This window comes from Heterocephalus glaber, unplaced genomic scaffold (assembly GCF_053883595.1).
Source record: "Heterocephalus glaber isolate CG9 unplaced genomic scaffold, H.glaber_assembly_v1.0 deba00000809, whole genome shotgun sequence".
Classification (NCBI taxonomy): domain Eukaryota; kingdom Metazoa; phylum Chordata; class Mammalia; order Rodentia; family Bathyergidae; genus Heterocephalus; species Heterocephalus glaber.
Genome location: NW_028258163.1, coordinates 11,421,598 through 11,444,429, shown reverse-complemented (window position 1 = coordinate 11,444,429; position 22,832 = coordinate 11,421,598). Strand labels below are relative to the sequence as shown.

The 22,832-nt window shown below is 38.0% G+C and overlaps 1 protein-coding gene and 1 pseudogene across 1 annotated transcript in view; one reads left to right on the top strand and one right to left on the bottom strand.

Annotated features, from left to right (window-relative positions):
- Aven (apoptosis and caspase activation inhibitor) overlaps positions 1-22,832 on the top strand; it is a 190,122-nt gene that overhangs the window by 163,344 nt on the left and 3,946 nt on the right. The window contains exon 4 of the mRNA XM_021241839.2: positions 12,404-12,474. Within this exon, the coding sequence (XP_021097498.2) occupies positions 12,404-12,474 (71 nt within the window). The remainder of the gene's footprint in view (positions 1-12,403; positions 12,475-22,832) is intronic.
- On the bottom strand, positions 17,184-22,473 carry LOC147829026 (uncharacterized protein C9orf85 homolog pseudogene; annotated as a pseudogene).

Sequence of the window (22,832 nt, the reverse complement as noted above, 5' to 3'; positions counted from 1 at the left end):
ATCTCAAAGACCAGTTTAACAGGGAAGAGAAAGGATATGCATTTGACAGATTTGGGGGTTTTTGATGTTGTTGGTGGTGGTTTTTAGATAGAGATATAAATCTTGTCACCTTATGTATGTTCTTTAGTTCTTTATCTCTTTAGTTAGATTTTTGGTATTAGCTATCAGGTTTCAGTTCTCTTTCACCAGAAAGCAGCAAGATCTTAATTAATCTGGAGCAAGGTCCTGATTCAGGTGCCCTTGTGTTCTGTACCACTGACAAGATGCCCTAGCTGCTTCCCAGTTCTCCATTTCTAGGAGCTGCTCACGAGCTATTTAAAATTCCTGGTGTCAGAGTTGTTTCTCCTTCCCATTCCTTTCTATGTGAAAAACTTTGAGAAGGACCTTGGTATCATCAAGGAAAACTGTGACCATACCATCTTCCACTCGCTTCTTTGATTTGTTGCACATTTGATCTGAGCCAGCAGCTGCTGATGAGTTGCATCTTAGACATAGTTAGGAAACCACGGAGAACATGCCCCTTCCTACTGTTCTCATAATCCTCTCCACGGAGGTGTAGGCAGACTTAATCTTTTTAGTAGTGAGAGCAGGTCTTTTTCAGGAAGGATAAAATACAGAAAGAACAAAAGTGAGTTTCTAGAGAATTTATATTAGGTCATTATGCATTATAAACAGAAATTCAAAACTGAAAATCCTCAGGAAAATACTACTTTCTAATATAAGCAAGGCTGTTGTTTGTATAAATCTTTTCCTATATATAAAATTTCCCTGGAATGTATTTTTACAACTTACTTGTTATTAACAAGGGAAATATTTTAAAGCCATATTTGGTAAATATCTTAGGACTTTCCTCCCTTTTAATTATCATGTTTATAGGTCACCAGGTCATAATTGGTATTATTCACTTAGGTATAGTGGCAGTTATTAGGCTATTTACATTTTAAAATTCGTGTTTAGTTTCTTTTATTCTTTCTCCATTTTGACAGCAGTTTAAGAGAAATTCCAGTTAAAGATCTCTGCAATCATCCCTTCCTTGCCAGCCAGTCGTTTTTGAGGTCTCTGCTTTATTGAAAAGTTCCGATTACAAACATATTTTCATATTTTATGTTTGTCTTATATATACGGAAAACTTTATGAATATAATGTTTCTCCGATAACTTCTCTGTCTTCTACTCTTTGGGGCACAACATCTTGTGTTGTTTTATTTGTTTATCCTAAGATTTGTTCATTCATTCATTTTCTCATTCATTCTTGAATGGACTCACACATTATTCATACATTAAACATACATTCACTAACTTCTTTCTGTGTGTCAGCCGCTGCATCAGTGCCAGGAGTAATGAAAACTGAGGGGTGTGTGTGTGAAGTTCACAAATCACCCGGAGTTAGTGGGAAGCTGCGTGGTGTGGAATCTCACCAAGGTCAGATCACTACGCAGTATTGCAACTACTATAGTCACTACAAGCCACTGAACAAATAATCGGCATTACCCCTTTACCCTTGAGGATGTAAAAGGAAATTCTTTGTATCGAGCAAAAACCTGGATACTATCAGCAACACACAAGTATTAGCAGAATAGGACCAGCTTGGTGAGGGGAACTTGCTTTGACACCCTGTGGCAAATTGGTTTTATGTAAAGTTTGGCATCGCAGAACTGGATTGGGCTCCTTTGCCATTCCCCCACCCCGCTGGTGGAAAGCATGTTTGATTCCACATTGTTTTTATAACTTGTGACCCCTCCCCCAATTGTACATGATATTTTCTGTGTATTTTCATATGTTGGGACAAGGAACCATAGCTGCTTTGTAAGTCTCAAAGGACATGACCTGACGAAGATTTAAAAACCCAGTTTTCACTTATGGTCTCTTAGTTTTTGAGAGAAAGCCTGAACAAAAACCTTTTCTTAAGATTCAGGTTACTCTGCATATATTTTTCCATTTGAATCATAGCTTTGTAGAATAGTGTTTTTCAACATCAAAAATTAAAAGGATATATAATGGGATGAGAAAGCTAGTTGGATGCTGATTTTTTTCCCCCCTGCAGAAACACATTTCACACTCATTGAGTTGAATGGGAGAGGGAAGAAGCAGAAAAACAAATAATTTATGATTCATACTGGTATGTGAGATGGAATTCAGGAAACAATATGAACTTCTTAGTCTAATATTATTTTGGCGTTTTCATGTAAGGTCACAGTGCACTCATAAGCAAAGAGCAAGACAAAATAGACTTCCCAAGCCAACAAGTAGAATAAAATATGATTATCCAGGTCTTTGTTTCATGCAGACCTTATCATTCAGACCTAATCCTTAAATCTTAGGACTTCAGTATCTATCTAATATTGGTCTTTATATTCTCTTATTTATTCAGCCTTTGCAGATTATGTACTGTCATCTTGGAATTCAGTGACACAGTTTGATGTTGGACTTCTGAAAATAATTGACCTGAGAAATTTTACAGTTTCTAGATTGTCTGCAGTGATGTAGGGTTAACAGAATATTCACCAACTATTTTTTGGGAAAGACAGCTGTATTCTAAATTCCACAATGTCAGGATCATCCTTGTCTCATAAAGTCTAGAACCCTTCTTATGGTCCCTGAGTGCATTTGGCTTTTCTTTGAACATATTCCATGCAGATGAGAAACAGCCTTTTAGGGGCATTGGGAAGATGGGCACATCCTATTATGTAGAGCTCAATGTGGATATTTGATGCTCAAGGCCTTTTTGGGCCCCACAGCTGGTGAGAAAGCTAATTATGTTATCACTGTTGAACCAAACAAGAGATCTTTATTACCTCTCTTGTTCTTTTACTTCAGCCTGACTTTATACAAGCTACTACAATGATTATTTTTAATCTTCCTCATGAAGATGGTATTAGGTGTTGCTTTATTTTAGGGTAAATATGGAAGTGCAGAATCCCTCCATCTTTAAAGACTCATCTCTGGACTCTAGAAATTTGGAGTGGTGAGGATTTTTATGTCCTATAGCTGATTTGTATCTTCCCTGGATTGATATGGGTCAGCCTGTGGGCTTAGGATCCACCTTGACCTTCCAAATACTGCTCTTTCATAGATGAGAAGAGGGAACTTCAGAGAGAAGCTCTGTGGCAGCCAGTGTGGTGATTATTTGGGCAATTTCTCTCAGTTAACTTGGTCAGCTTGTATAGTTCACTTATGATTTTTCAGACACTTGGGTCTTGGTTGAGAGCATAGTCTAAAGGTTGTAGGGTAAAGGAAGGTGATCATGATAACAAAGAGCCAGAAAATGGGGCTTAAAATGAAGTAGGCTTCCATAACTAGTGATATATCCCTCTTGCTTTCTAGAGGTGGATTCCTAGAGAAGAAACCACAGGTATCTGTATTGATCTTTTGACCAAAAGATTAAGTATACAGGAAGACTGTCAGTTACAGGCATTACCACTACCAAATTATAGCAACTGGTTATTAGCCATAGGCAGGTTTTTCATCTTTTGTAGTTATTCTTCAGGCACACCTGACCTGTATTGTCCAAACAGTCTTTATAGGTATCTCCCTGTGAAGATAGAGAATGTTCCATTTAAAGCCACCTGAACAGGAGGCTTTCTGTTTATATTATGTATTTTGTTGACTGAAAGCTTTTTTTGCTGGTGGATCTAAAAGGGTAAGCATAAAATTAAAAGAAGTGTTGTTTGTGACTAAACGGTATGCATTTTGAAAGGATGCTGGTAACTGAAATTCTAGCAAGTCTAGTATCCACTTTGCCTCTGTCCATAAGGCATGGGTTAGATGACTTTGAGAACTTAGGCAGAGTAAGATCCCTGACTGATACAAATACAGTGATGAGGTTGGCGTGTCTCTTTATTTCAGTAGTGCTGTCATCAGAATAAAGTTCTGTTTAAAAAAAAACCCCTTGTTTTTAAAAGTATGGTAGGCACATTATCTAAGAAAACTCTAAAATGAATAATTCATTGCTCAGCTTAGATATTCATGTATTCAGACATTGTCAACATATGAAATATTAGGATACCAAACACAATAAAATTGGGTATTTTTTTTGTTTTAGGGAATTTAGAAAATCCTAGTGGAAGCTTTATTAGTAATAAATAATTGGGCCAGGGATTTAGCTCAGAGTTTCTGCCACCTGCCTTGCAAGGGCAAGGACCGGAGTTCGATCCCTGGTACCAAAAAAAGAAAAAAAAAGTAACTAATGAAACTAAGTACAGTAATAAATGGTAGGAGCCAGGAGAACTTGGTGTCCAGCCCTGAGAAGACTACATGGCATTGGTGAGACATCAAGCACCTTCAACAAATTGGAGAATTTTAAAGAAATGGACAGATTCCTAGATATATATGATTAGTAAAACTGAGCCAATAAGATATTTAAACTGAAAAATCCAGTTACAGGCAATGAAATGGGAGCAGTAATTAAAGAAAAACAAACTACCAACTAAGAAAAGCCAGATGGATTCACTGTTGAATTCTATAAGAACTATAGGGAAGATCTAACATCAGTAGTCCTCAAGCTCTTTAATGAAATGGAAATGGAAGGAGTACTTCCAAAGTCATTCATGGAAGGCATTACCCTGATTCAGAACCAGATAAGGATCCAACCAAAAAAAGAGAGCTATGGGCCAGTCCCTTTAATGAATATAGATGCAGAAATCCTCAACAAGATATTGGCAAATGCAATGCAACAAACCATCAAAAAGATCATACATTGTGACCAAGTGGGATCATCTCAGGGATGCAAGGATAGTTCAACATATGTAAACTGATAAATTTAATACCTCACATAAACAGAAGCAAGGACAAAAATCATATCATCTCAATAGATGCATAAAAAACCTTTGGCAAAATCCAACATCTATTCATGATAAAAACACTGAAGAAAATATAGAAGGACCTTATCTCAATCTGATAAAAGCCATTTATGACAAACCTACTACTGGTATTAAATGGGAAAACATCATATAAAATGATGAAAAACTGAAAGCTTTCCTTCTAAAATCACTATTACCATTCCTGTTCATTGTAGTACTTGAAACATTAGCAAGAGCAATTAGACAAGAAAAAGAAATAACAGGGATATGGAGAGGAGAGGAAGAAGTCAAATTATTGTTTGTAGATGAAACGATCCCTACATAGAAGATCCAAAAAATTCCACCAAAAGACTCCTGGAATAACCAAATTCATCAGTGTAGGAAGATACAAAATCAACACACACACAAATTAGTAATGTTCCTGTACACCAATAACGAACTTACTGAGACTGAAATTAGGAAAGAAAAATACCATTCACAATAGCATGGAGAAAAATACTTAGGAATTAACCTAACCAAGGAAGCGAGAGACCTCTCCAACAAAAACTGTAGTACTTTGAAAAAGATCAAAGAGGACATCAAAAAATAGATATCTTCTCTTCCTGGAACCAATATTGTCAAAATGGCCATATTTCCAAAACTTATATTCTCTTTTCTTCCTACTTTTTTTGACGAGGTTGGTTTAGTTGGATAGATTTATAGAAACGCTTTGTGTATTAGAGACATTAGCTCTTTGCCTATAGTATGTGCTAGGAATGTTTCTTCTTGGCATGTCATCTTTTGAGTTTCTAAGTTTAGTCATACAAAAGATTTTCTATTTGAAATTTTTGCAGCACTTAGTTTATGCCCGGTGCACTTCAAAATAATAAAGCCAGGCCTACTTTCTTGTAATAGTGTTGTAGTTACATGGTTTCCTATCAACATCTAAATCTTTGATCCATACAGAATTTGTGTGTATGATAAGTGGAATATAGGATTAAAGCCTAAATCATCACGTGGCTAGCCAGTTCCTTTAATACTTTTACCATAGATACCATAGATTGTGTTTCTGATATCATAATTATCCTTATACCTGAGTCTGTTTCTAGACTCTCTCCTGTTTACTTATCTGTTTTTACACTAGTAACTGTTTTATTCATTGAGGCTTATGAATACATTCATAAAATCAGTAAGACAACTTCTTTGCTCTTGTAAAAAGCATAAATTTTACTTTTTTTTTTTTTTGGTACCTGGGATCAAACTTAGGACCTTGCACTTGTGAGGCAGGCGGCAACACCAGTGAGCTAAATCCCAGCCCAAGTTTTACTTTGTAAAAAAATGAATTTGAGTAATTTCGTCAAGTTAAAATAATCCTTTTGTGATTTGAGTTAAATATTGAATTTGTAGGTTTAATTAGGTAAAATTGATACCTTTATACCATTGAGTATTTTTTTTGTTATGTGTTACATTTTAAAAATAGTTGTTGTTGCTGTTGTTTTTTTTTTTTTGGAAGTGTTTATTACTGGTTAATGTCTGTATATTTTGTGTATATTGTTGCTATTATGTATAAGATATTTTCTTCCATTTTAATTTTTTAGCTGGATTTTTGAGAGCTATTTTTTTTTCTTTTCCCCATTAACTTTATTGGTACATTTTAGGTATAAAATACAGTTACATTCATCATTGGGATCTTGTACCATTACATGAGTCTCTTGGTTCTTATTTTTTTTTCCCCTTCCCTTGCCTTCCCTTCACCCCCTCCACCCTTTCCTATTTGCAAAGACCTTGTTTCCATTTTTTTCTCTTCTCATATTTTTTCCTTTCCCTTTTTTCCCTTCCCCTACCCCTCCCAATTCCCCTGCTCTTTTAGACCTTTGCTTCCTGTTACACAATATCAGTTATACATTTTTTAAATTACAATATTAAGATCTAGGAGACATTACCACAGATTTTACAGAATTTAAAAAGATATAGAAAGCATATTACAAAAATCTGTTTTGAAAGAAATTTGACAACTTCTAAGAAGTACCTTGGAAGACAAATTAATGAAACTGACTCTGGAGGAAATATAAAATTTGAATAGCATCTATTAAAGAAAGTATATTCCTAGCTTGAAAACCTACCTATATGACAACAACAAGCTCATAAACATTTTAACTGATAAATTATATCAAACAAAGCAGAAAAAAGAAGGAACACTTCTCCCCTCATTTTAGGAACTCAACATTGTTCTAATTCTAAAACTGGATAAAGATAATAGAAGAAAAAAGTATGAACATAGATAGAAATTTGTTTAACAAAACAAACTATTAGAAGTCAGATCTGGCAGGATGTAGAAAGTGGTTTTGTTATAGGGATGGCAGTGTTGGTTCAGCATTGGAAGATCCACCCTCAAAAGTCATCATTTTAACAGAGGAAAGGAAAAAGCCATATGATCCTGTCACTAGTTGGAGAAAAAGTATTGGACTAAATTCTACAGCTGTTCATGGTGAAAGCTATCAGGAGACTAGAAGTAGAACAGAACCTTCTCAACAGATTAAAGACATGTGTTCCATACTTCCAGCGAGAAGGCCTTATATGAATGGAGAAGATACAATGCTTTCTCCTTAAGGTGGGGAACAAGGGCAGATATGCTTACTCTTTATCTGTCCATTAAACTTTGAAACCTAGGCCCCACTAAAATAGTCTGGCAATAAAATGACACAACCAGGACAGGATTGGCACGGCAGAAGCAAAATCTTTATATGTAGATGAAATGATCATCTACAGAGAAAATACTAAGAAATCTCTTAGGAGCCCCTAGAACTTATACTTGAATTTAGCAGGATTAGAAAACACAAGGTATATATAAAAATTCAGGTCTGTGTATGTTTGCTATAAATGAAGAATTGGATATTTAAATTTAAAAGCTATGTAGGGGAGTACAAAGGACCTAGAAAAGTTAAAAACAAAAACAAAAACAGTGTTGGAAGACATTTAGTACCTAATTTTAAGACTTCTTCTAAAGCTACAGTAATCAAGGCAGTGTTGGTGTAAGGAAAGACATATAGATCATTTGAATAAAACAGAGAATCTAGAAATAGAACCACACATATATGGTCCACTGAGTTTTGAAAGATTATTTAACCTTAGCATTTTACAGACTATAAACTCAATTCAAGAGCCAAGGAAGAGATAGTGTTTTCAGCAAATGGCACTAGAACACCTGGTATCTGTATATAAAAAATTAACCTCAACCCTTTATTTCCATACATGAAAATAACTTGAAGGGATCTATGAACCTAAATAAGAAAGCCTAAAAGTATAAAACTTTAAGAAGAAATTATAAGGGAAAATATTTATGAATTCAGGGTAGGCAAGAACTACCTAGGATACAAAAAACATGATGTATAAAAGAAAAAAATTGATAAATGAGATTGCATCAAAAATTAGAACTTTAAATGACATCATTCAAATGAAAAAGTCCTTAAACAGACCATATTTACAATGCATATAACCTATGACCAGAATATATAAAGAACTCTTACAGCTCATTAATAGACAACCCAATTAAAAAGTAGACATAAGATGATAAATAGGCAGTACAGCACAAGGAAAGGTGTGCAACTCTAGAATCAGAAAACTACTAATCAGTACAATAATAAGATTGAATTATACACTCATTAGGGAGATGAAGTTCAAAGTTTTAAAAGCCTTGTCCTGACTTTTTTGTTGGCTTCTCCCCCTTTGCATTTAATTTGTCACACCCAATGGATTCATTCTGCTGGGTTTCCTGGGGTTGTGATCCTCATTGTCTTTTCCCTAGGGTATTGTCTAAAATTTTTTGGAGTGCCAGTGTGAGACCTAACTAACTCCATTTTAAAGTTTGACTCCATCTTAAATATAAGACAGTAAAATGGCCTTGACATAAATTCCACTTCACTGAAGTCAACTATTCCCCTAGTCTCCTTTGTGCCCATAAACTAATGATAAAATGTCCTTGCTGTGGGACAACAGATAAAAAAAGACACAGCTCCTAACTCAATCCTCTGTCTGCCCAGAAAACAGATGCTCCCGGGCCCATTATCTATAAAACATTCTGTCAATGTGCTGATTGTTCCTTTTTCCCATAAACTCTACATGTAGCTACCCCTCAACCCCCCATGCTTGCTAAATATCAACCAATCATGTAACTGCTAAATGGAACATCCCCAAACCTTGCGGTAGCCACAATAAAAACCCTGCTGATTTGGAATTCGAGGCTCTCAATCCTGATCCGCTGCGTCGGTGACGATTGAGTGCCCCTGCTCGAGCTTGAATAAACGACCCTCGTTTGTTTACATCGGAATCGGCTCCTTGATGGTCTTTGGGGACTTCGCGATCTGGGCACAACACCAGTTTGATATTCATGAAGTTCCTGAGGTGCTCTTTATCACGAAAGTATCTTATTTCTCCATCAATTTTGAAAGATAGTTTTGCAGGGTACATCAATCTGGGTTGGAGGCTGTTTTCCTTTAGGGCTTGAAATACATCACTCCAAGCTCTTCTTCCCCTGAGGGTTTGCATTGAGAAGTCTGCTGTGATTCTGATGGGCTTTCCTTTGTATGTGATTTGTTTCTTTTCTCTCACTGCTTGTAGAATTTTGTTCTTCTGTTGGATTTCTGGAATCCTAACTATTATATGCCTATGTGTAGATTTTTTTGATCAAGGCTATTTGGAGTCCTATATGCCTCACTTATCTGTATGTCAGGTTCTTTTCCCCTCCTTGGGAAGTTTTCTGCCATCACTTCTGTGAACATTTTCTTTATGTCATCTGCACTCTCTTCTGTTTCTTCATTGACTCCAATCAGTCTTATGTTATTCTTCTTTGCATTGTCTAGCAGCTGCTGGATTGATTTCTTGTGGTCCCTTACAATTTTAAAGCAATTTTTCTTTTCCTGGTCACTAATTGCAATCTTATCTTCTATATCTGAAATTCTATCCTCACATTGGTTCATTCTGCTGTGCAGACTTTCGATGGATTTTTTAATCTCCTGGAAATCTGTTTGTATCTGTTTTATGGATTCCATTTGTTTCTTATGTTGGGATTCCATCATGTTCCTCAGATCCTCTATTTTTTTTATCTGTGTCCTCTCTAGATTTATTAATCATGTCTTGCACCATGAGCAAAATCTTTGCTGTTATCTGAGTAATTATTTCTGATTTCATTTTTCCCAGATCCTCTTTTGTTGCCAGTTCAGAGTCCAGGTGGTTGAGTATCAGATTGTTCCATCGTGTTTCCCTTTGGGGTTGCTGTAGGTGATTTGGAAGTCTGTTTTTGAGGCTTGTTTATGTGTTTTCTCATTTCCACGGTGCGGTGGGGGGGTGCTTCTGGGGCCACACAGCTCACCTTCTCTGCCCTAGGAGCTTGCAGTGGCAGTGGGGGAGCTTCCTTCTGGGTGCTGGGACTGGCTGAGCTTCTCTGCCCTAGGATCCTGGGATGGCAGCAGGGGAGCCTCCTTCCTGGTGCTGGGACTGGCTTGAGAGCTATTTTTAAAAAAAATACATAAATATTGGAACAGTGCCAACTTTCTGAATCCTTTTTCACTGATTCCTTTGAGTTTACCAGGCACTTGAGTATGTTTCTTTGAAATTATCATGTTTTTGTCTCCCTTTTTCCAGTGTTAATACCACTTAATTCATTCTCCTCTTTAATTGCACTGGTTGCCCTTTCAAAGAAAGTTAAACAACAGCAGTATTAATTTATTCTTCTGGATTTTATTTATTTAAAAATAGGTAAGGGGCTGGGGATTTAGCTCAGTGGTTCTGCCGCCTGCCTTGCAAGCACAAGGTCCCGAGTTTGATCCCCATACTGCCCCCCCCCGCAAAAAAAAAAAGGTAAGATTGATGTTTATTTCTTAAAAACAATTGTTCATTCTTTTTGCCAGCTTTTCTGTTTTGCTTTTTCACCATTAACTTTGTAAAACAATTGACTGCTTTTTAAAAATTCATTCTTTACTTAGTAATGAAAGCATAAGACTTCAACGTTTTTTCTGAGAAGGCTTTACTCATATCTCATGGGTACATTTTTATTAATTTATTACTCCTTTCTGTATTCTAATTCTACAGTTTGTTTTCTTCTGAAATACTCATGTGGGAGAAATTTTTCAAATTTCTAATTTTTTTTTTTTTTTTTTGCGGTACCGGGGATTGAACTCAGGACCTTGGGCTTGTGAGGCAGGCACAGTGCCACTGAGCTAAATCCCCAGCCCTAAATTTTTTTATTAATATCTGTTTATGTACTATTGCCAGGTTTGTATGACTATTAAATTTTAAAATTGGGGGTTTTTGTGGCCTTGTTATAGTCCTTTTGAAAGTTAGTGTTGCACAGGTTATTTATACAGTAAATGCACATATAATCACAATGCATCCATGCACACACACATTTACATACATATACGGGACCTATTACATTAATCAGAGCCTTTATATTGTGGATTTTGAGGGATGAAACTGATTTATCAGCGGCTGAGCACAGTGATTTTACTCTTTCTCCATGGTCCTCTTACGTTCCCTTTGATGTTGCCATATGTTAATGGTGTGATCTGTGTGCTTTGGGTATTGTGGAGTAGGTAGTCAGTTCTAGTTTTACCTTTGTTCATCTCTTTACTTTTGAGTTCCCCCTCCTTCTTTTTGGCACTCTAATTTAGAAGAAAAGAATAAATTCTGTGGTTAGATCCTTTGGGAGGTATCATAGAGGAAATAAGTGGGCCTGCATTGGAGTCTTGAAATATCCATGAGTAGAGACACCAGGTCTGGGTGACAAGGGAAGGAATATGAAAAGAAAAGAAGAGTGGGATGGTGAATGACGTGTGCAGAATGTGAAGTCTGACTTTGTAATAGAAAGCCTGAAAAAATAGAAAGTAAATGGGGGTTAAGGAAGTGGGACTAAATTTTGGGGGCTCTGAAAAGCCAAAAACTTTATAATGCAAGTGATCAGATATGTACACATTTACAAAGTAAGCCTGTGACAGAGCTTGCAGCATAGGGTTGTCGTTGATGCTTATGCATGTTGGCCATGCATGTTCATATTCCGTTATTGTCAGATTTCAGAGTAGTGCACCATGATTTACATTAAGATCTAATGTGCATTCTTTGTACTTTATTTTGCATTTGACATTTAGCCAGGTGATTTTTGGAATGAGAGTGGAGGTTGGTGACTTCTCCTCTGATAGTTTGTCTGTTATATTGTGAATCAGTCTAGAATTGCTTTCTGTCTTTCTTTTTCTGCCTGCCCACTCCCTGAATTATAAGTTGCCTTGCAAACACTGAGTAGAGGAGACAGAAATATGCCAGACGTGGGTAGGTACCATGTCTGCAGGCCTGAACTGTTGACTTGTCCCTTGAGAAGTGTGTAGAATAGTGGCTTCCTGAGCAGCCAGTGGAACAGTGAGTGCAGTTGCCAGTGGTATTTTCGTATGCACACCATGCACAGATGTGTGTAGAAGCATGGGGGCAAGGCCCTTGCAGGGTGGTATCACTGAATTTGGAAAAGTTAGTTCTGCAGAAATGGCACTTTTGCTCTAAGAGGGAAGGTCAGAGACACCGAGATTTTTCTTGTTTTTTGCATAAAATTGTATGTTGTTGTTTTTTTCTCCGTACTCCTAGGGGACTACTTCTCACAGTTCCGGTTTGCAGAGGAGAAAGAATGGGATGGTGAAGCTTCGTGTCCCAAACAGGTAAAGTGAGATTGTCTTGAATGTGGATTGGCTCTTCTCAAGGCTGAAGGACTAGTACCTTCCTCATTATTCTTGAGACAGAGTTGGCATGTGGAAAAAAAATTGTAATTCATGTACAGCTTCTTCCCAGTTATCTAAACTGTCCAGAAAAATTTCAGGAGACTGAAACTGTACAAGTGCAGCAAGCATGAGGTCAGCCTTCTACCTGCCTCTGTGTGAATTACTCTTAGGCTGAGTTGTGAGGCAGAAAGTGCATAGTCATGATTATGACAGTAGATTACTTTGGAACTTGGTCTTTTTGTCAATATGTGACAGTTCCCTTTACAGCTGAAAATTAACCTTTTGTTCTACATGGTTCCCTTATTCTTACAGTTTTAACTAACTCTTCTGTATCATAGGAGATTAAAGGTAGAAAATAGAAACAAATATTATAGAAGTCCTTCAGTGAATCCATAAACCCCAAACACTTTATTTGCTATGTGTTCATCCAGTAGTTTCTTCCCAAGGGTTCTGATATCTTCCCAAACAGGAATTCACAGCTTCTTTCCATATAAGAGATAATGGGTATCCTCCCCCTCCTTTAAAAATGCACAGAATTATTGGTACCTGAAATACAGTTTAGGATTCTGTACAGTTTAGTTGAAAGTAGACAAACTGAGTTTGCTGAGGAATACAGTGAAAGCCAAATAATTCACATTTCAATTGCTTCTGGTCCATACTAGGTAGCAGAAAATATTTCAAATATCTTCAGAATTTCATATAGTTTTTAGTTTCATCATCAAAACATGAAGATTTGTTATTTACTAGATACTGTATTAGATGCAGCTTACCTGAGGCCAGTGGCTGACCCATATTAGATGTGCAGCAGATATTTACACAATAAATGAAAAAGCAACATTAAATAAGTGTCATGACAAATGGATCAATGTAACACTATTAGAGACAGCTACTTTGGACAGAGATTAAGAACAGTACTATGGGAAGAGGTCATTAGAATGGGCCTTTGTGGATGGGTATGATTCTGGTAACTTCTTTCTACCAAAGAGCAATGAGGAGATAGGGAAAACTAGATTGTGTTGAGACTTAGCAGTGTGGTCAGTGTATAGTATTTCCAGAGGAGAAGTCTTCAGGGGTGGTTGGTTCTAGGCCAGCTGGTACCAACATTGTCATTGTCTTCAGGGGTTTCTTAGCATGTGAGTAAGAACGTAGTCTTTGGAAACATAAACCTGAGTGTGAATCCTAGTTCAGCGATGTGGGCAAACTTTTTCTTTTCTCGTATGTAAAGTACTGCTAATAATAAACTATAACTTGGAGTTGTAGTGAGGATTAAATTAGATAATTAGAACCTTTTAGTGCAGCTCCTGATAGATACAAAACACCAAAATGATTCATATTACTAATATTATTTAAGAAGCCTTGTTTAGCAGGAACACGAAGATGGTGAGATTTGACTTTAGCAGTGTTGAGAAGAAAGACTGAACAGATGAGAGGCTAGAGGGAGACAAACCAGTTAGAAACTGTTATGTCAGACAAAGGGGTGAGGGTGGAAAAGGAGGTTACGGACAGATGAGACTTCAGCAGAGGATAAGTTAGACCGAAGTCAATGACCAGATGTGAGACACGGGACAAGAAAGATTTGCAATGGCTCCAGTCTTTCTAGCTTGAGTGACTGAGCATTGATACCTGCAAAGAGTAGAAAAAGTTTGCTGTTGACCATTTTGAATTGGAGATGTTGGCAGGATCCATCCAAAACTGAATTAATTATTTCTCCATCAAAACTATTTGTAGTCTCACTAGTTTTCTTTCTTTTTGCTTACTTGAGAGAGAAAAAGATGTGAATATTTATATTGTTTTCAGTTTTTAATTTTGTAAGCACATGTTTGCACTTGTTAATCCTCATGCCTTCCCATACATGGGTCCAATGTGCACAGTGACATAAGGTAATAAGGATGGGTTAGAAATAGGTTTTTTCTTTGTAGTGAGACATGTTAGAAATTCTCACAGGGAATCTGCCAGGAAAAGGACATAGTGTCACAGCTTCAACTCACATTCGTCTCCCTAGGGCTGATTGGTAGGATGAAGGGGACAGAATCTGGCAGTCAAGGTGCTCTACATGAGCCATGCCAGGCCCATCACCCCAGAGGGGCTCATTGCTTAGGTCCAGGAGTGGTCTGTTCACATTTTTGCTTTGCACAGTATGGGGATCATGTAAGGAAGAAATGGGTGAGAACTTCTTTGGTTGAAAAAATCGTTTCATTTTTTTTTTTTAATCACCTGAAGTTTTTTATTCCACTTTTAGTTTGTGTTGACCTACTGGCTTTTTTGTTCAGGAGATGCTGTATGTATAACTGCTAAATGTTGAGTGATGTACAGTGGTTCTGTATTCCTAGCTTTTAAAGGCATGGACTCCCCGCAGAGTCCAGTTCTGTGAGTGGGGACTGAGAATCTGTTATCTTTACAAGCTTTCCAGTCTAGGTGCTTCTATGGTTCTCTGTATATGTGATTCCTGAGCTCCAAACACATCTGGACAGTAAGTGTTGTCCACTTCTAACGGGGTGTAACAGTCAGAGTAAAGGGTGTTATTTCATCTTGCAAGTGAGGTTTACAGCAGCTCCTTTCTCCAAAGAGTGTGCTTTTACACAAGTCTGAGACTCAGGGTCTTGACCAGAGAAGACCTTCAGCGTTACAGGTTCCCACTACCTATATAGGGCTCCATGCACACTGCTAGGGGTGGAGGGATGTTGTTCTAACAGCAGGGGTGCTCCTGTCTCCCAGCCTCAGGTTCACAGGTGAGAAGGCATTAGAGTATCCCTTCTTCTCTTTGCACCCTCCTTCCTCCTTCACAATATCCTCTGGGTGTACTGTCTTTTTATTAGTTGCTAGGTCACTGTTAGGAACCATCAGGGCTGGCCAGGTGGGTGTGGGGACGGGGCATCTAGGCAGAAATAACTGTACAGATACATTTTTTGTTGCTGTAACAAAATCTTTGATACCTACAATGTAAAAGAGAAGTTTATTTTGACTCATGGTGTCCATGGTTGGCTAGCTCCAAGACACAAGTGGCATAGTGGATGAAAGCTTTTTAGCCAACGGCAGCCAGGAAGCAGTGAGAGAAAGGAGGTTAACATATCCTTCCAGGTCATTCCCTCAACAACCCTCCTCTTTTTGCCAGCCATACCTCCAAACAGTACATGCAGCTCAGGAACATACTGATGAATCGACCCACCAATGAGGCTTTCACGGCCTCACAATTCAGTCGCCCTTTAGGAGTCCCACTTTGGAACACACAAGTCTTTTTGGGGGACATTTTAGGTCTAAACCACAACATTGCACTCCAGGCCCCTAAAAGGCTCATGTTTATTCTACAGTGTAAAATTTATTTAATCCATCTCTAAAAGTGACCAAAGTTCTAATAGTTTTAGCATTGTTGAAAAGTCCAAAGTTTATTTTTGAGATTCAAGGTTAACGCTTAGCTATGAGCCCCTGTAAAACTAAAAAAAAGAAAGTTAAGTGCTTTTAATATATAATAGCATAAGGTAAAACATTTTAAAAGGGAGAAATGGTGACATGGAAACGAATCAGACCAAAGCAAGATTGAAATCCTGCAGGGCAAACATTAAATCCTATAGCTTTATGTCTTGTGCCCAGGGCAAGTTGTGGTGAGATTTGTGCCCATGGCCTTGTCAGTTGCAGCCCACGTGGCCTCCTTCTCAGGCTGGCTCTCTTTACTGTCCAGAGTTGTTTTTAGCAGGTGTTTTACATTTTTGGCATCTCCAACTTTGCGGGGGCGGGGGGTTGTCTCTGCAGTACCTTTAGCTTTACGTATTGCCCTTTTAGGGGCACATTGTCTGGCCTCCCAGTACCTTTTCTGAAATCTGGGTAATCATGGTGCCAGAACTGGTACCACATGGGTCATACAAGTGTCTGTCATCAGCTCAAGCGGTAGTCAGGCTCCCTTGGACTAAGTATGCAGTGACCTCCAGTGCCTGGATGGCTGAATTTGGGGAAACATTTTTTTAGTGTCTTTGAGTGAGCAAGGTGCCCTCAGGCTCTTTTTCTTTCTTTTAAGCAGTCTTAATGGAGTTTTACACCCTTAAACCTGTGATGAGTAATTGGTCTGACCAATTTTTGAGATGCCCTTAAGATATCTTTTTATTGTCCAGATGTAAAGTATCTGACTTTTTAAAAGCAACCATTTTCTCCTTTGGCCTCAACTTTATATGTTTTTTTCTATTCATGGGGGGTGTGTTTTTGCCAAGCTGAAAAATTTTTACTTCTTTTGGCTCTGTGTTTTGTACTCATTCTTATTATAGATCTGGGTAAAAGTACCCACCACTATCCATGTAACAGCCTAAATGTTGGGCTGTCTTGAAATTTTTTCTGTCAGACTAGTCTGCCACCTTTAAATTTAGTCTCTCACAAAGTTTTAGGACATGGACAAAACAGATAAATTAAAAAAAAATAAATACAGCTTTTATAACAAAATGGATCAATCTCCCAAACTTTATAAAAATGAAAAAACAGACAAAATAATATACATAGTATAAATCTGTTCATATAAATTTTAAAACCAATGCTTTAAACAGTTCAGCATATAAAATACCCATCTATAGGGCTATAAAGAAAACATGACAAAATGCTAGCAACTGGAATTGTGATGAAGAGCATGAAAAGGTTCATTTTACTTCTTTGTTACTTTCCTTCAGGTTTGAGATTTTTCAAAATAAAAGAATAGGAAAGAACTGGTTAAAAATCAGCCACAGCTAATATATACTGTTTTGGAGTAGTTTGGGTACTAAATGATAAAGAAAATAATCATCAGAATTCGACACAGGGCAGACTAGGGAAGAAGGGTGAACCAGTGATGACAGAGGGCCTGGCGGGGAGCTTCCAGTGCTGGCGGTTTCTTCCTCCATGTGTACATATTATGCATTTCCTTTATTATTACTTATTAAACTATCCATATAAATTCTGTGCATTTTTGGATGTATATTTCACAAGAGGAAAAATGTAAAACCTGAGAAAAATGGCTATACATTTGATAAACATTATTTTTAAAGAATAAACTTTTTGCTTTGTAACAAGTAAACATTAAGTAAGGGGGCTTTGGCCAAGTGGATCGTTTTGTATTTGAGGGTCAATCATTAAAAGGTACTTTCCATGGACTAATTTTTTAAGGGTAATTAAAATCATGTCTTAGTTTTACATTAGATAGTTTTTGTATTTTTTTTTTTTGAGACAGGGTCTTGCTGTGTAGTTCAGGCTGGCCTTGAACTCACTATGTGGCCCAGGCTGGCTTTGAACTTGTAGCAATCCTCCTGCCTCAGCTCCCTGAGTGCTGGGATTATAGGCATGTGCCATCACATTTGGATAGTTCTTATACAAGCATGAATTCTGAATCTTATTAAATTTGATATTGGGTAATACATTCTTCTAAGTAATTCCCATGACTGCAGCATGACACCCTGATTTTATCTGCTTTTTGGCAGGTATCCTAGTATATGCAATGTAAAATTTTAAGACAACTCTAGATAAAAGTTTTACAATTATGTAAATATCATGCCTAATTCATATTGTTCATATGTGACTTTTGCCTATTTTCCATAGCTTTTTCTGACTTCCTCATTGGGATTTAACAGTATTTTATGTGTGACACTGTCAAAGGCAAAAAATGATCAGAATTTCACATTCCTAGCCTGACTTTTAATGTACATTACATTAATCCGCTTGATTTTTCACCTGTGTCATCTAAATCATTATCAGAATCTAAGTCATCATCACTTTCTTCATTCCTTTTGCAGCTTCTTCTGTGATTGGATCTTTGATTATTTTCAGTATTTTCTGTCTTTTCTGGTTCTTTATTAAACAGAATAAAAATGTCTTCTTTCTTTCCACATTTCGCACAGACCTCAAGTTCATAGGCACATGGTCTACACATTATGTGGTAAGAATCCTTCATGGTCTTCTATAAACATTTAACACAATTTTTTAGGTTTTGATAATGGTTTATATTTGCTGTATTTTACCCGCCATTCAAGAACTTCTTTACAACGCTGACATACTCCATCGTGAAGTTTTGCATTAATTTTCCAGCCTTTCTGCTCCCAGTCTGCACACGTGACAGATAAATTTTTAATCAGAATAAAACATGCATTGCCTCTAGTTCAGTTTTTAATAGAGTCCTTGTTTTTAACTAAAACCTCATATGAGCCTGGCCTTTACTATTTGCATTTTTGTCAGCATTTTGTTTTTTTGAGCTCCAAACAGAATCACAAATCATACTCTGCTTACAGTGTCTTAGGGCTTTTTAAGCCTACATCTCCAAACCTTTTAAAACTTTGTCTGCAAACCAGTTTTAAATGCTCTTTTAACCACATAGTTAGGTACACTTACTTTGAAATGATCATACTCCTGTTACCAGTCTTTGCATTAGTCAATTTTCTGTCACTGGAACAAAATGTGCAATACCCACAACTTAAAGGAGTTTACTTTGGCTCACAGTTTTAGTGGATTTAGTCCATGGTTCACTGGCTTGAAGGTAGAGATGGCATGGCAGAAGGAAATGGTGGAGGAAAGCTGTTTAACCTATGGCATCTAAGAAGCAGACAAAAAAAAGATAATCTGGGGACAAAAATATACCCTTTTAGGTTATGCCCCTAGTGATCTGCCTCTAATCAGGCCCTGTCTCCTAATGCCACATTCAGCTATGAACTCATTGCTGGATTGATACACCAGTGAGTATAGCACTCCTGTGATCCAATCACCTTTAAAAGACTCACCTCTAAACACATGAAACTTGGGGTGGGGTGCATTTTAGATCCAAACCATAACAGTAATTATATTTTAAGGCATGTAGCCAAAAGCTAATTTATGGTGGTTATTACAATTAAACCTGTATTTTAATTCTCACTTTAGTATTATAATCAATTCATGTCAGTCCTTTATATCTGAGGCCTTCAGCTTTAGCATTTATGGGATAAATTAGTGACAAAGCATAGAAAGTCTTAACCAAATGCCATTTGATGGTGGGGTATGGCCTCAGAATTCCTGCAAGGAGACAGGAGAAATCACTGTGACCTGAAGTGTCAGGAAGGCACTGTGGAGGTGCTGCAGTCACCAGGAAGCTGGGTCCTGTGGCTGTGAAGAACTGTCCCTTGATCCTTGGTCTTTTGCGCCTTTGATGAAAGAATTCAGTCAAGACACATAGGTGGAAGTGCAGGCTCTAGGTAGAATATTGTCAAGTGGATGTAGATAGAGTTATGCCTGTCTTAGTTACTTTTCTCTTGTTGTTGAGACAAAATACTCGACACCCACAAGTTAAAGGAGGAAAGGTTTATTTAGCTCAAAGTTTGTAGAGGTTTCAGTCTGTAATTGGCTGGTTCCTATGTAGGGTGGCATGGCAGAGGGGCATCGGTGAGGAGAAACAGTTTGTGACAGGCAGAAGATACCAAAAGCAAGCAATCGACCAACCACAAATAACTAGCAGCAAGCCTCTTTCTGTCCCTTATATTGTGTCCAGCCTACCCACTCTTAGGGCTGATAACACTCACACCCTTAATCCTAGCATTGTCTCATGAATCAGTCACATTCTAGATCCAGCCTCCTCTGGAAAAAAACCCCACCTATGACCACATGAGGCTTTGGGGGGGACATCTAAACACAGTCATAACAAATGCCTTTACACGAGAAGGTGGGCAGTGCCACATAGGCATCTGTACTGAGTGCGAGTTTGGATGTCTGTTTATGCACACAAGAGTTACTCTTGGGGTTCCAGGGAACAATGATGATTATGGTGCTTATTGACAGTTTTCTTAAGACTTGCTTTGGAATTGCCAGATGTTCCCTTTGTTCTGTCAGATGGCCTGTGTTCCCTCAATGGGCCTTACTCATGTTAGAAATTTTGGAAAGAAATTTACATACAGTAAGTTCTATCAAAATGAAGTCTGAGCCCAAGGAGGGGAAGATCTTTAAAGAGCATTTCCTTTCCTGATATCGCTGGGCTGTAGAATATGGCAACCAGGAATGCAGTATTCTTGTTCTAGAAATAAGAGGCCCTATGTTTTTCGGTCTGAGACCTACTAAATGATTATAAATGTATTACACATTGAGGTGTTTGTTTCTTTAACTATAACTGGAAAAGCATGCTATTTTGGACTCCCTTTGTCCCTCAGGTCTGCTAATGTCTTTCTGCCTAACAGTATGAAGTCACGTGGGTGCTGGGTAAAGGAGGGAATTAGCAGCGTGGGAGAAGACTTTCCAGTGGGGAACTACAGCCACACTTCTTTCATCAGAGACTGTCCCATAAACACAACCAGCACATTCCCTGAGACTGTTCAATCATACAAACTTTTTCTTGCTCACAATGTACCATGTTATGTTGCATATGATGCAAAAGAGGTCAGAGGAAATCTGCATGCTTTTAGCTGGACCTTAACACATCACAAAAAGTCCTCACTGGTTTATAGAAGGGTTTCTACACATTGTGACTTTGCAGCCATTTGGCCATGGGAAAGGTAGAGTTTCTATATTGTTAGACGGTGGGCTAACATGGGTTAAACATTCAGCATCCCAGCGTTGCAGTGGGTCAGGAGGGTTTTTCCAACCTGGTGAACAGAGACTTGGCCTTACTGGCTTGGTCACAGGGCTTGCTGTACAGTATTCAGGATGAAAGAATAGCCTGGTCCTGTCCTGAATGTCTCAAGTTCTTATCAGGGCTTTGTTATCTTCCATTCTGTTCCCTAAGTACACTACTTTTTAGACTGAAATTTCCTCAGGGTTAGGGTAGAGAATCCCATTTGGTGCTGTCAGGGTTGCTTCCCTAAGAGCCATCTCAGGACAATTGCAGGAGGGCATTGAGAGGCCAGATCACACCTTTTGATTCTCCTGTACTGCTGTTGTGTGGATTGGTGGCTACCGCAGGTCTGGAGTTAGTGGCAGGGCTCTGCTTAAGCTCACCAGCAATGTGTCTGCATCCCTTGTCAGTGTGAACTCATTGACTGGAGAAATTCCTGCAGTAGAGATTAAACTAGGTGACTTCCACTAGGTGCTTTTCCTCAACTCGAATTTAGGGACTGCAGGATAAGACATGGCGCTAACTGGACATTTGACAGAGTGGCCAACTAAAGGTGATGTGAGATGTTTGCTTTGCTGGGTGAGACCACTGTGATCACCTTTTAGGTTTTTGCTTCTCTTTGGTGCCCAAGACCCCCTTACAGGTAGCTGTTAGGGACCATGGGATTATCTGGAATGTTTTCTCACATGGTCAATTTGAGAGATCAGTACATCAGTACCACTTTACTTCTTAAGAAAGGAGTTAAAAGAAGCTTTTAGTTTCCAGTTTTTCCTTTTCTCATAATTTTTCTTTTCCCTTCTTTCCTTTCCCCTACCCTTCCCATTTCCCCTACTCCTTTAGACCTTTTCTTCCTGTTTCACATTGTCAATTATATCATTTGAACCTTATTTACACTTTTAGTTTTTCACACTAAAGAAACTTTGGTATTTACATGTGTGTGTCCTATTTATGAGTATGGCCTCAATGTGCATCCATTTAGCTATAACTGTCTCTAGTTTCTCATTCTTTATGGCTGAGTAGTACTCCATTTTATAGAAAAACCACATCTTCTTTATGCAGTCTGTAGTTGATGGGCATTTAGGCTGTTTCCAAGTTTTAGCTGTTACAAACTGTGCTGCTATAAACATGGGTGCACATATATCACTGTGGTATGATGGAAGGGTGGAGGGGGTGAAGGGAGGGCAGGGAAATGGGGAAAAAAATAAGAACTAAGATATATCATGTAAAGGTACAGGATCCCAACAATGAATGTAACTGTATTTTATACCTAAAATGCACCAATAAACTTAATGAAAAAAAAAAGCAGCTTTTAGTGATGGCACCACACAGAGTGCTGCTGGCTAGAGAGAGTAAATTTCCATTCTGTACTTCCTGATTCGAGGAGGCTTTGTCTGTACAGCTCCTTCAGGAATGCCTTTGAGCCCCATCTCACTGTCTGATGAGCTCTTTCCTCTGCCTGGGGCCAGCAGTCTGAACACAGGGGAGGTGTCCAGTTAGATTTCATGAAATGCTTGTCTTTCAGCTTGCCAGTAATTGCAGAAGACTCCACAGTTTATAGCTTCCTGTTTGATCTTGATGTCAGGGTGATCACTGCCCTGCCACTGCTCTGACAGTGTGAGCTGAGGCTTCCAGAGGGTCATTCTGGTTTTGGTCTTTTTTTTTTTTTTTTTTTTTTTTTAACATTACTGGGGATTGAACCTTTGCACTGAGATACATCCCAATCCTTTTTTTTTTTTTAGTTTTTATTTTAAGGCAGAGTCTTGTTAAGCTACCAGGTTGCTCAGGC